Source organism: Artibeus jamaicensis, unplaced genomic scaffold (genome assembly GCF_021234435.1).
Source record: "Artibeus jamaicensis isolate MK-2021 breed Jamaican fruit bat unplaced genomic scaffold, CSHL_Jam_final contig_384, whole genome shotgun sequence".
Taxonomy (NCBI): Eukaryota; Metazoa; Chordata; class Mammalia; order Chiroptera; family Phyllostomidae; genus Artibeus; species Artibeus jamaicensis.
Window position 1 is genome coordinate 221602 of NW_026521810.1, and position 14578 is coordinate 236179.

The following is a 14578-nucleotide window of genomic DNA, read 5'->3' on the forward strand; positions in this document are numbered from 1 at the left end:
CATGTTTGTCTGCTTCACTCTTACTTCTTGCTGGGCCCATAGGCAATAGCACATGTGCATTGAGCAAGTAAAACCTTTGGGTTACAATTCAAAATTACAGAATGAGAGATTAAAGGTCTTCACCAAAAATCAGATACTGAATTTTTCATTTCTGAAAATAATTGTGAATTTACATGAATGTTTAGTTTTTGCTTTTGCTCTTGTTTTCCATATTCATTGTGTGTATACCTTTGTTCTTTATTTTACTTTTCAGTCAGATGTCATGGATCAGAATTTATTAAATTTCCTTCCAGAACAAGAACATTCAGAAGTTTATAAGATGCTTTCTTCCCATATGCTTGTGACAGATTCCCCCTCCCCAGGATACTTAAAATGTAAGTTTAACTTCACCAGTTTTACCATATATAAAGATAAAATTTTAGTTTTGAAAGGTTAAACAAATTAAGAAGGAAGGACTAATTTTAAGAATAATTTTCCTTGTGACTCAGAACATATCCAAGATCCTCAGAGGTATATTTTAAGATTAGAACTACAACTGGAGTTTGGAATATGTAAGACATTTAATTTTTTATATAGAAAATTTGGCACTTCCAGCCAAGATGGAGGCATAGTAGATACACTTTGTGGTGGCTGGCAGAATGGGCAGTCCCACATTTGCATGCAATAAACCAGGAGGAACAAGACAGATTGTGCAACCCAAGTTTCCAGAGTTCCAGTGTGTAAAAGTAAAGCCTTAAAACCTCTAATTGAAAAACCTGTGGGGTTGAGGCAGCAGGAGAAACTTCCAGCCTCACATGAGAGTTCACTGGAGAGACCCACAGGCTCCTAGAACATTCACAAAACCACCCAGCAGGGAATCAGCACCAGAAGAGCCCAATTCACTTGTGGGTAGTTGGGAGTGACTGAAAGCCAGCCAAGAACTGAGCAAGAGGTATTGTTCCCTCTCAGGCCCCTCCCCCACATACAGTGCCACAATGCAGCGACCTGGGATGCCCTACCCTGGTGAATATCTAAGGCTCCTCCCTTTACTACGTGACAGGCACACAGACACAAAAAAAATATGGCTAAGTGAAAGAACAGGTCAAAGCTCCAGAAAAAAATTACAACTAAGCGACAAAGAGATAGCCAGCCTATTAGATTCAGAGTTCAAAACACTGGTAATCAGGATGCTCACAGATATGGCTGAATATGGTCTCAAAACACAGGAAAAAAGCGAAGGCTATGAAAAGTGAAATAAAGGAAGATGTAGGGAAGTGAAGGGAAGGAAACCAGGACTCAACAGTTTGGAGCAGAAAGAAGAAATGGACATTCGACCAGAACAGAATGAAGAAACAAGAATTTTAAAAAACAAGGAGAGGCTTAGGAACCTCCTTGATAACTTTAAATGTTCCAACATCCAAATCATAGGGGTGCCAGAGGGAGAAGAGGAAGAACAAGAAATTGAAATCCTATTTGAAAACAATGGAGAACTTCCCTAATCTGGCAAGGGAAATACACTTCCAGTAAGTCCAGGAAGCCCAGAGAGTCCTAAAAGGGGTTGACCCAGGGAAGCTCACACCAAGGCACATCATAATTACATTAGCCAAGATTAAAGATAAGGAGAGAATCTTAAAAGCAGCAAGAGAAAAGGAGACAGTTACCTACAAGGGGGTTCCCATAAGACCATCAGCTAATTTCTCAAAAGAAACAATGCAGGCAAGAAGGGGCTAAAAACAAATATTTGAAGGCATGAAAGGCCTACATCCAAGATTACTCTATCCAGCAAAACTATCATTTAGAATGGAAGGGCAGATAAAGCACTTCCCAGATAAAGGCAAGTTAAAGGAGTTCATCATCACCAAGCTCTTATTATATGAAATGTGAAAGGGACTTATCAAAGAAAAAGAAGATAACAAATACAAACAGTAAAATGACAACAAACTCACAACTCTCAACAACTGAACCTAAAAAAAAAAAAAAACTAAGTAAACAACTAGAATGGGAACAGATTTACAGAAATAGAGATCACATGGAGGGTTACAGTAGAGAGGTGGAAGGAGAATGGGGTAAAAGGTACAGGGAATAAGAAGCATAAATGTTAAGTACAAAATAGACAGGAGGAGGTTAAGAATAGTATGGGAAATGGAAAAGCCAAATAACTTGTATGTATGACTCATGGACATGAACTAAGTTGGGGGAATGATGGTGGGAGGGGGGTACAGGGCTGAGGGTAATAAAGGGGAGAAAAAATGGGACAACTGTAATAGCATAATCAACAAATTAAAAATTAAAAATTAATTTGAAAGCATAGAGCTTAAGAATAATAATTTGTTTTACATAGAATGGGAGAAATTTCTTTTTTCACATGAGGGTCTTTTAGTAATAAACAGTGCAAAAATCAGCAATCTGCTTATTTTGGAGGACAGTGTAATACTAGATTTGTATGATACCAAATAACCAACCTAAAATTGAATAAATAGGTCAAAAATCCAAATTTTCTTCTTCCTAGTCTGTCACTGGATAATTTATACGCATTTGCAGTGTTTATGGTGTTTCTAAGTTTTTAAACTGGCGCCTGGCTAAAAGTTTGGCCTTGGTGTCTGCTGAACCACTTATCACTTAATGAAGCAGATACACTGATGGAGGTACTGAAGCTGCCTTGTGCTTGCTCTAGCCTTTGTCCATTTTCCATGAAGAATTTATCCTATTGTTCATCTGATTTTACCTCAAAGGAAAGCAAAAAAATTAAATTAAATGCGGCAGTTCTATATGAGTTGCATTATTTTTATATACCCTGTGAAAACAACTGGCACTAATCAATGCCAGCATAACTAACCACAGACATCTGTGAGCAAAGACGATTAATTGGGTTGGTCTAAGTGTGGAATGCAATATATCTGTAAATTATGGGATGGAACCTATGCTGAAAAGGTTACAAAATCATGTCCAAAATTCAATCACAGTGAAAGAAATATTCTCACCATGAGAATTTCACAAGGATGTGACTTGTTTAGTCTACAGTGTATAATGCTCATGTTGTCTTTCTCTTCCTGTTCCCTTAATGATACAGCTGACAATGATTTAGAGTTTTATTGCCATCTTCTCAGAGGCAGCTTGAACCCAAAGGAATTTCCAACTTATGAATACATAAAATTTGTAGGAAATTTTCGCACCTACAACAATGGTAAGCTTTACTTGTCATGTAATTGTGCCAGTGTCTTTTAACATGCAGATATGCACATGGGGACATAAAAATCCATGGTGGAAGGAAGCAGAAGAATCTGTGCTTTACATGTTCGCATTTCGATTTTTTGTTCCCAAGATGTGTGTTTTTGTGCTTGTAAATGTTATTTCCTATTCGAGAGGAACACACTTCCACACCTGTGTATGTCAGTGTGCAAAGTCCCACTGAGATGTACATTATTAATTTACTTAATTGCAGGCTGATGGAATAATTCTACTGTGAGAAATAATTTACAGTTAATATAGAAGAGGCTTGGCCGACAAACAGCCAAACAGTGTTTCATTGTGACCTGATGACCCATAATCTTGCCTTCTACAATTTTACAATTATTATCACCCTTTCTGTACTACTGTGAGCATATTTTAATAACTCTGGTTCATAGGCCTTGTGCTCATCTACATTGGATGAACTGCTAAGCAGGATAGGTTAAATGGTAAAGCTGTCCTTTCTGAAATTACTCAGACAAATAATTGTGTAAGCTCTTCATGCATCTCTAAACCTGACTTAAACATTCAGTTTTACTTTTTACCCCTGCAAAATGGGAATGCAGACCTGATGCCAGAAACTCAGAGATACATGTCCTACCATACAGCCCTGCTGTGGAGCCTAGCACAGGCTGACCTGCCTTTTGTTTGTCCCATACCCTGAAACTCAAAACAAATAACTTTGAAAGATCTAGTATTTCATAAAACAGCAGAGATGAGAAAAACCAGAAGGAAGTGTTGACAGGGAATGGTAGGAAGAAAAAAAGGAGGAAAAATATCAAAGGAATACATACAGAAAGATGAGCCTCAGAAATGAGAGGGTGGGTAGGCAGGTGGAAAGCATGAGGGAGTTGATGGCAATGCTCACTTGTACTCCTTGATTACTGTTGTTTAAGTCTGGGTCCATTATCAAGTTCAGTTATCCCAGTCAGATTAGACCCAAAGTTTCCATGGCACCAAGTCCTAATGCTGAGGCGATTAGAAGTTTTTCCTCCAGCTTTGGAGGCTTCTTTGTTATACGTTATTTGCATAAAATATACTTACTTTGTTCAAAAGGCTCAGCTCTAACTAGATGCTAAGCATCATGATTCTGCCAAAGCTATTTCCAGGCCCAGTGTTCAGCATTTATACCTGGATGATAGGCTCCATGGTCGACTTGAAGCCCTTCTGCCTGAGTGGTTGGAAGTTTTGGAAGGTCATCTTCCCCAAGCGGGTCCCTAACTCTGAGCAAAACAGATGAAGCCAAGGCCTGACCATGCTAAACTGACTCATCTAAAGGCTCTCCCAAACCTTCATAGATGATTGTTCAGTGAACCACACCAGTAGCTCCTTCAGCTACCAGATAAAGAGGGTGACCTCATAGAATACCCAACATGATGCCAGCCCTGGTACAGTAGGTAGTGGGGTGAGGCAGCTGTGAAAATGCATGTCGTTAGTGTTGTCAAATGACTCCAGTTCAGAAGACCTGAGGATGAGGCTGGGATTGCATGGTTGGAAAAGAACCATGGGGTCATGGACTTGGAGAAATACTGCCCTATTGTAATACTAAATGCCATTCCATAGGAATTTCTGTGACACTCCTCTTGCGTATGGTACCTTTTCCAGACAACTTTGTCATTGAGTTAAAATAAACAGTGATTTGGAATTTGCTTGAAGCATGTGCTGTGGTCATAAATAATGCCAGCTCCTGGGAGAGCAGAGTATCCCAATAGCCTCATGCACAGAGGATGCTTCTCCCACGTGTCCCCATGACAGCTGTGCACACTCTTAATTAAAGGAACCATCCCATGATTTTCTGGTGAGTAGCAGTTCTGTCCTTTGTAAATTTCCATTCCCACAATTCTAAGATGCTACTGAATACCACTTTGAACCTTCCTGTCATTGATCACGGGTTTTCTGTAGAGCTGTTTACGAGGGTTTCAAGGAAATAGGCAGGCTTCATTGTGAATACCTGGAATTTTTTTAAATTAACAAGGCTTTATTTCCACTGCAGGTTAAGACAATGTTTGTTTGCCTGAAAGAATGTGTGGAAATTATGTGTGATTTTATTTTTGGAGACTTTTACTTCTATAAACACATAGCATTGGAAGTGGAAAATTTAAAATCAAGAGTGAAAAGTAACTTTCCAGAGCCTGTTGAATAAACCAAAATTAGCAGGGGTTTTGTTGCCCAATGTAATTGTGGAAAATATGAAATATAAGTTTGACTTGAATTACAATCGATGTGAAAAAGCATCAAAGAAACAAATGAATTGCTAACATGGAGCCTTATGAAATCACCAAAAATCAACCATTTTAACCTATAAAATATGGTTTAATATAATAGAAAAATAATTCAAATTTTATTTTGTAGGTTTACTTCTTAATAAACATTGAACAATTAGTTTTAAAAATAGCTCATCAGGGGGATTTCTTTAGTACCAAGCCCCAGGCTCAGTCTTTGCCTTGATCATCTCACTGAATCCTCATAAGAACCTTATGAGATGGTACTATTGGCATTGTCTCCTCTTAACTCTAAAGGAAACTGATGCATAAGAAAGTGAAGTCAGAGGTGCATAGGTGGGAAGGGGGACCCACATCTATACCAATTCATGCTTAGACCCAGTGCTTTGCTGCCTTGCACAAATCTGTGTTGAAATCAAATATCCAGATGTACAGCATAAGCCTGTCCCTTTCCTGGAAGTGGTATATAATGTCTATACTTGTGTACAATAGATATCCTGTACCCACATACCAAGCTGCTTTAAGGATATCAAATATAATAAGGCATGCAGACATGGAAATGGTTGTCATGAAGGAAGAAGTTTATGTGCACAGATCCAGCAGGCACGGCCCATTATGCAGGGTCACATAGGGAAGCATCAGTATATGTTAGAGGGAGGAGGAGCAGGAAAAATACAAAGAGCCTCTATTGTGGTTTCTTCTGGAAAGTATATGCAAGGCAGGGTTACTTAGAAGGTTTAGAATTGTCTAGTGTGCCTAATTGCAGGGCTTTGTGCTGTAGAGGCTGCCCAGAGTTGTCCAATCCTGGCCCTGGAGTGATCAGTTTAGGGCAGGGGCATAGTATGACAGTCAGAAGGGAGAGGGGGTGGGTAGGATCTGCATTGGCTAGTTTCCATATGAAAGGTACACTGGAAGGTGAGTTGTTTAGTATCCCTAAGAATTGACTGACCCTGAGAGGAGCAGTCCCTCCAGGGTCAGCAAGACCCCAAATGTCAAAGCACCAAATACAGAACTAAAAATCGTGATCATTACACAAGCCACCCCATATAACTTCCCCAAGTTCCCATGCATGGCACAAGTTTAAAAACAATATGCAAAGTGCGGAAGAAAAATGACCATTAACACTAGTTTTATTTAAATAGAATACCTGCTTACATATCAAATAACTATGTAGGAAACCCTAATTTGGTCCATTACCATGAAAAATATTTCATTTCTGTAGAGCTGTTTAGTTTATGTATTATTACCAGGTGTATTCTTACTTGGTGCCAGTCAAGATATGAGGCTCTTATTTTTATTAAAAAATGGCATGGCAAGGAGAGAAGCCTTTAACCTGTTCATTGCACCCCTTCCTGGGTCGATGCAGTCCTTGCCTGGCACACAAATAAGCACTCAACACAATAGGTTGACATAGACAGAGACTTGGAGAACTTGGCCCTGACACACAGGTGGTGGGGACAGAGCCACAATTCAGACCAAGAACTTTCAACTCAGGGAAATCATTGTCTTCCTTGGGTGGTGATTAACAGAGCCATCCTTGACTGACCCCAAAGCACACTCCAGGAACTTAGTGGTTACTTCCAGGAGTCCTCCTGCTACTTCTTGTCCTTAAATGTGAAATAAAGATTAAATTCACATTGGTAAGTGCTGGGTAAACTTAAGCCTGTCTAATTTACTGTGCCTTGTGAATAGTCTATACTGGAAGACCTCCTGAGCACCAGTGTGTGGTCAGGAAAGTTTCACCCTTAGCCTCCACTCACTCCCCATTCTATGCCCCCACCCTTCTCTGGGTGCTCCCTAATATTCTTACCCAGACCCCTGTAAAACAGTTCCTGACATTCTCTTCCCAGCCTAGAAGATTTTCTGATCAACCAATTTGGCCCAAGGCCAATAGAGGCCCTTGCTGCTACTAAAATTCACATTTATAGGAATTCTCAGGCCTTAAAATGAAGGGGCCAAGTGAAATGTTGAGGTTTCAGGGTAGGGAAGAGAAGGAAAGACTGAGCCAGAGAGAGTGTTTGGTGACATCTAAATCACATAGATGAAGACCCCATCTGCTTGCCTGCTGACCCAGATAACTAACTGCTCAGGTCTCAGCTGGCTCACATTGAGTTGGCTACTCAGTGTGAGTAGGCCAACTCGAGTCTAGGGGAAGCGGAAGGACACAAGCCTCTTTGCCCTCATCAACATTATTAGACTCTCTAATTGGACATTTCCTGATCAACTAGCCATTATGCCACCTACCTCTTTACCCCTCCCCTCAAGTCCCCTCACCCCACCCCATCCACTCTTGCCTTGCAGACACAGCAATGGTTGCCCAAATACTTGAGCAAAATGAAATTTTCCCTGAGGTCATGGCCACTTCTTAGGACTTCATAATTTGCCACAGATGTTTGGTAGGTAGTGGCAGGGAGGGAATGGGGAGATAACAAAACTTCACATCTTTCACCTAGACTTTTAATAAAGGTGAAAAATGTGTGTTAGCAAATGGGATAAGAATGTAGCTTCTTAAAATTGTTTCACTTTAGGACAATCTCTAAGGCAGCCTATGAGAAGGTATCAGCTGGGATATAGAAGTGCACACCTCCTCCTCTTCTCACAAAAGCCCACTCTGACCTTGGCCGACTGGTGAGGGCCCCTGCCTGAGCAGCCCTGGTGCACCTGTGCTCTGCATGGTGTTTCCAGAATAGTGTTAAAATGAAATTGCTTTATTCAGGGCTATGTTTGTCACATAACACATTTTTTAATGCTTTTGAACAAATACCATTTCATCTTTTCTGAAAATTATTTTATTGTTGTTCAATTATAGTTGTTTATATTTTCTCCCCACCTGCTCCAAACCCACCTCCCTCCCTTGCTTCAACCCTTCTCCCCACTGTCTCCTCTTTTCTCCCCTCTGGCTATTGATAGATTGTCCTTAATTTCAATGACTCTGGTTATATTCTGTTTGTTTTTTTCTTTTCTTGATTATGTTCCAGTTAAAGGTGAGATCATATGGTATTTGTCCCTCACTGCCTGGCTTATTTCAACATGGATGGAATTGGAGACCATTTCATCTTTTTATTTCTCCAGTTAAACAGACATGGAGTCTATGGACCTTTCCCCAGTCCCACACTCCCAAGTCCTGAAGCCCCACCCCCACCACTCTTGTCAGGAAGAAGGCCACCCTCTATATGAGCTCCTGCCCCTCTCCCTTCCTTGGATTTAAACATGTGTCTAACTAAAATCCAGAGAGCAGTGATTCCAAAGTTGCAGTGTGGTTCCAAATGGGTCACCGTCAGCAAACATCCCACTCTGGGCTTTCCAGAAACCACACAACAGAACATAAAAGTTTCCCTGCCCTCATTTTACTTCCCTGCCTCTAACCACACACCCAGACTGAAGTTCTTGCAGAGGGGAGGCCTTTCACCTCAGTTCACAGCACTTGACTCTGTATGTTCCATGAGATTGCTGTTTGTTGCCTCATTTTCTGGCTTTGGAGGTCTTGTTTTGGTGTATCTTTTCCTAAGCTGAATTCATTGATGTGTCTCAGTTAAGAAACAAATTGCAGGCTAGCCAAGCCTCACTGGAAGTGGACCTGGGAGTCTAGTGCAGTAAGGCCAGGTTCATCTAGTCTCTGTCACAAGCTCCAAGGATCAGGATCAGATTGTTCCTGCTACCCCGACAATGAAGCTCATATTCTTCCCCAGCAGTGCACATTGCTGCAGAGTAGATTACAGAAGAATTAAGATCAGAAAAAAGAACAAATTTTTACCTAAGACTGTCATTCTGTCAGAGCATCTTCAGTCTGTATTAAAATGGAACAGTAAGGAATGGTCATACATTTATTAACTATCTTCATGCTTGTTTCAGCCTGGTACAGGGGACTTTGGTATAGGTTGTCCAATAATTGTGATAAAAAATGGGCACATGATATCCCACTGTGGCTCAGGGCACAGCAGCCTACAGAAAGTTCACTTTCCTGAGCATACAGTAATTTGGCTCTGTTCCATACCCACCATCTGGTGGGTATTTTGTCAATGCCATTACATCTCCTGGCCCTCAAAGTGACTCATTTTTATTAATGAATGCCACAGGAAAGAAGAAATTTAAGGTATATTTTCCCATTAGAATATGATCTTTAGTCTAACAATTGAAGGCTGCTACCTTCCAGCTTTCTGGTGTGGCTTCTGTCCGCCAACATTGTTCTTCCCTGTGCCAAATATAAGTGGCAGGAAGGAAAGAAAACTACACATTAGCCCCACAAGTTAGGCAGAACCCCAGGCCAAACACTGGTCAAGATTATGGTGCTGCTGCTCTCCCAAGAACCCAATTACCTGGCTTTTCAGAATACATTGGGGAACACACACAGGGAAGAGAAAAAAATGTGAGTCTGGGAATCATGCTTAATACGGGGGAGATGATTTCTCATGAATGTGCAGAACATTATTTCCTCTCAACATTCCAACAATCTTGCCCAGTCTTTCAGACACTTAACACAAATGAGATTTACAAACTTCATTCTTCTTTTGGCAAACCTCCTCACATGGTTTCATGTCTCCTCAGACACCTGCCTGCTTTGTTTTTCATTTATTCCAAGAAGTACTGAGAAAGCTATTTGTCATCTTGTGGACTGTGTATCTTCCTGCAGCTGTTGCAAGTCATCATAAGCAGGCCATCTCTGATAAGAATGCTTAATTGTTTAGACCTGATGACTGAACTGATACTGAGCAGAAGAGTATTGGTATATCTTTCTCCATTTCCTTTTACTCCTTGCTGTCAGCAAAGGTTCACTATGACCATCCCTGCTTCTTCCTCTCTCTCCCAGTCCCCTTGGAAAACAAGTTCTCACACCATCTGCACTCTCCTTGCCCCTACAGTCATCTATATTTCCTTGTTATGACTTATTTGGACCTCACCTTTGTCATCAGGCAGACTTGGAAACCAATGAATGCTGGGCACAATCAAGTCATTTTGATTCTCTGGACAACCTTGTACTATCTTATTTTTGGAATCCTAAGAATGCCAGCTCAAGGCAAATTTCTTTCAGGGTCTCTGAATTTAGAGACTGTACTAACAGATTCAGGAAAGAGGAGGGGTCCTTGTGGTTCCATGAACACTTTTATTAGGAAGACCAAAAACAGAGCCCCATCTTGCATCTCTTCGACGATGGGTTTCACGGTGGGCACTCCCACACTTTCCATGGACTGATTGAAAAATGGATGATTTGCAGCAGATGTTGCTCAGGCATTCTTTTGACCAGCATCAATGTATGAGTAGGGCAATGAGCTAACTGAGCACCAGGGGAATCCTCACATGGTAAGCCTGCAACCATTAGCACCAGGCTGGGCTGTGGAGGGAAAAATCACCCTGAGATCTCAAAGTCTATCCATTAGTTGTTGACAAGGATCAGAAGGTGTCTTCCCAAACTGGGCTTTGAGCTATGGCTTGGATGTGAGGTGGAAAGTCATCTTGTTTGAGAGTCTTTCCATAAACATTTGTTGATACCTACTGTTTGCAAGAGGCCTGATCAGAGTTGGAGAGAGAGAATTATATTCAGTTTCTGCCATGGGGAAAGCTATCACTTTAGCTTTGGACAACACTATGATCAATTTTAAAGATGACTTGGGGGGGATGTAGCAAGAAATAATCACTTTTATCTCTATCATGAGTGCTGTATGTGTGAGAGAGAGACAGAGATAGGAACAGAGGAAAGGAGGCTGAGAAGGTCAGAGATCTGATAAAACAGGGCTAGGCCTGCATTGAGTGGTTTATCCTTCTGAAAGGCTCAGGCAGTCAGTTGTAATTAGATATAATTTTCAATTGCTTAAACTGAAACAGCTAATTAAATTTTTAATTATTGTTTTTAAACTACCTGGGGATAAGATAGCTAAATATTACTATGAAGTCCCAGGGAGCAGTGTGCCCACGTGGTGACTCTCCAGAAACTGTAAGAAGGCTCGCACTGAGAGTGAAAGTCATTTCAAACACCAGTGGCAAAATGTTTAAAGTAACTTCTTCCCCATGTTTCTCCCTGAGGTTTTCCCCTTGGCCGGCATTATAATTTTGATCCTTGACTTACTCTCTTTTGATCAAGCTCTCAACTGCTTCAGGTTTGGGGGATAGGTTTGCTTAGAAGATTCATTTACTGGTTCTGGGCTCTTCTCTAAAATACCTGGCTTATCACTGCAGGGTACAAGCAATAATGGGATGTCCTTAGACATTCATTTTCATCTTCAAAGCTTTAGAAGTTATAAAAGGGTTGATAAAATTATATTGGGAGGCAGCCAGGCCAACAGGAAGCTCTATAGAACACCCGTTTAATTGCCATGATACACATCCTTGCCCCTTGAAGTCCTTAGGGGCTGGTGTTGCTTATTTCACACTCCATTTGTCCCTGTCTTCCTCACAGTAAATCACCAAGAAGGTACTTACTGAAAGGACACATGAATTTAGTAGCAGAAAGGATCCCTCAAACAAGGCACATGGTTCAAGTCAAATTAAAGACTCTCTTAAATTCCTGGGAAATCCTTAGAAGTTTGCTTGGAAGGTCTTGATATTCTGAAAGAGTAGGGATCATTTTATTATGTGTTTATCTGGCTGGTGATGTCTCTTAGATTCCAGGTGAGAGGATATTTCACATCTGCGAAATTTTTCAATCATGCAGATGTTCACATCTGGCAACCCTTCCCTTATGTGAAATTGCTTTCTTTTCCCTTGATAAGTTCCTTGGCCTACCCTACACATTAATCTTCAGTGATCAAAGCCAACTAATGACAGATGCAAACTCTCTTGGGACCAGTGTTTTTTATTTTACCCACTTTATAGTCATGTTTGAAAACATGCATTAGTTATATGGATACATTCAGAGAATATGTTTGGTAAAATGAATTTATTCATGTCTATAGATAAAACACCACATTATTTAATCACTTAGAAACCCATACGCATATAAAGTAAGAAATTGTTGGAAAGCTAAAATCCAAAGTCTTATAGACATCATCTTAGAATGTGTTTTGTTTTCTGATGTTTATATGTTCTCAAATTGGAAAAAATTACTTTTTAAAATATTATATTTATTTATTTTTAGAGAGGTGAAGGGAGGGAGAAAGAGGGAAACATCAATGTGCGGTTGCCTCTCACATGCCACCGACTGGGGATCTGGCCTGCAAACCAGGCATGTACCCTGACTGGGAATCCAACCAGTGACCTTTTGATTTGCGGGCAAGCACCCAATCCACTGAGCCACACCAGCCAGGGCTAGAAAACATAACTTTAAATGTACAAATTCAGAAATGTACAGGATATAATCAACTACTTTAAAATGAAAGTGGTCATATAGATTATTTATGACAGTAGTCCTCAATCCTAGGGGCACATGAGTAAATCTGGGAGGTTTTAAAATGCTGATGCCTGGGTTTCACCCCAAGTTTCTAAATTAACTGCTCTAGGTAGGGCCTAGGCAGCCATGTCAAAGATCCCAGGGAACTGGTGAGAATTTGCGAACATGGAAAGGTGACTTTTCTCATATTTAACGGGATCCTTTTACCCACCCAACAAATTCAGCTATAGCAGAATTGTTCTTTGGCATGGAAGGTAGAAAGAGCAGTTGTTCACAGTCAACCTGAGGGAAAATCTGTAGCTACCAGGGAAAACTGCTGCTAGTGCCAAGGGCACCTCCTCAGGAGGCCTGTGGGGCCTAGTCTCAGCATCATGGTGGGATGAACCTAAAACCATCCTTGTTAGAACTTTGGACTTGGAGTCTCTAAGACCTAGGTACAGTTCCTGCTCCATTATTTCTACTCTGAGTGACATTGCTTAATATGAAGAAAGTCACACCTTCCCAGACTTGTGAGAATAAATAAGGCAGTAAACAGATTTTGTTATCTATGTACTGTACCTTTGGAGATCACCCTAAGTCTTGAGGCTATCTCTTTAGTAGTCCTGACTGAGGCCCTGCCTCATGCAGGACCCTAAGGAGGTGTTTCAGAGCAGACGCCCTTGACTTCCAGCTGTGCCACACCAGGTGCAGAGGTTCATGTACCAAGACAAAGTTATTTTCCTGGGTCCATCAGTATCAAAAACACTGACAGACTATGAAATTGACCCGTAAAACACTGCCTGGAGTGAGTATTTGAACCCTAAGTGCAGAATGAGGCTGTCTTCTCATTTTGCAGAATATTTTTCCCAACATGGTCATTTAAGTGGCTATAGGATAGTGCAAATGAGAGGCAAGTAGTATACTAGTGACTCAAATTCTGGTTCTGTGTGGTCTTGTGCAGTTGCTTCCCCCATTTGTGCCTCAGTTCCTATGCAGTAGGGTAACAACAGCACCTACTTCCCAAGTTATAAGAATGAGATGACTTAATGTTCACAAAGCCCTGAGTGCAGTGCTGGTTCACAGGAATACAGGCAGGCTGGCTGCTGCACAGATGGGCTAACCTGTGTCCTTCCCTCCCCAGTGCCTAGCCCCTCCTGTAATGGAGGGCGTTTTGACAGTGCCCTTCTAAGGCCTTGCCAGGTACCTTTAGGAAAGGAGGTCTGCTTCATCGCCACTGTTCACCTAGCAACACCACAATTCCTAAAGGTAAGTACCTGGAAGAGAAGTTATCCTGTGGAAATATTATAGTTGAGTCCCATTTACTTATATTTAATAATGTCTTTATGAAAAAATTAAATTACAAGGATATTGTCACTAAAAATTTGAAATGTCTGGTTTCCTTACCTCTGACAGCCCCACATACTGTCTCTCATAACTGCACTTCCTAGGAGATATTTTGTTTGAAGGCATCAATCACTCTTTAGCCTATGGAGATGCTTCTTTAGAGCTTCATAAATCTTCCTACATTTCATACCAACATTAATACCACTCAGGGCAGGCAGAGGTGAGAACTAAGTGTCAACTGAGGGTTTGTCTGAAATCTGTCTATAATTGCTTTAGTGACTGTGGCAGGAACGTTGAGTTAAATTAGTAATTCAAATGAAGATGAAAAGCCATTTTCCACATGTTTACCACACTTTGAGATAATGGGAAGGGAGGGGTGTGACATTTTAGCTCCTAGTTATTTTTCCCCACTTGTGAAATAAATTTTGTATCAGCTAATACCCAGATTAGCTACAGATGACAAGCTTCAGTCCAACACAACTTGAAGACTTGGTCTGAAGAGTTG

The 14578-nt window shown here is 40.9% G+C and overlaps 1 protein-coding gene across 1 annotated transcript in view; it reads left to right on the plus strand.

The window, feature by feature from the left end:
- The window catches only part of NPAS2 (neuronal PAS domain protein 2), a 181451-nt gene that overhangs the window by 138149 nt on the left and 28724 nt on the right, over positions 1-14578 (plus strand). Inside the window, 3 exon segments of the mRNA XM_053664530.1 lie at positions 254-374; positions 3050-3163; positions 13871-13995. Coding sequence (XP_053520505.1) covers positions 254-374; positions 3050-3163; positions 13871-13995 — 360 coding nt within the window.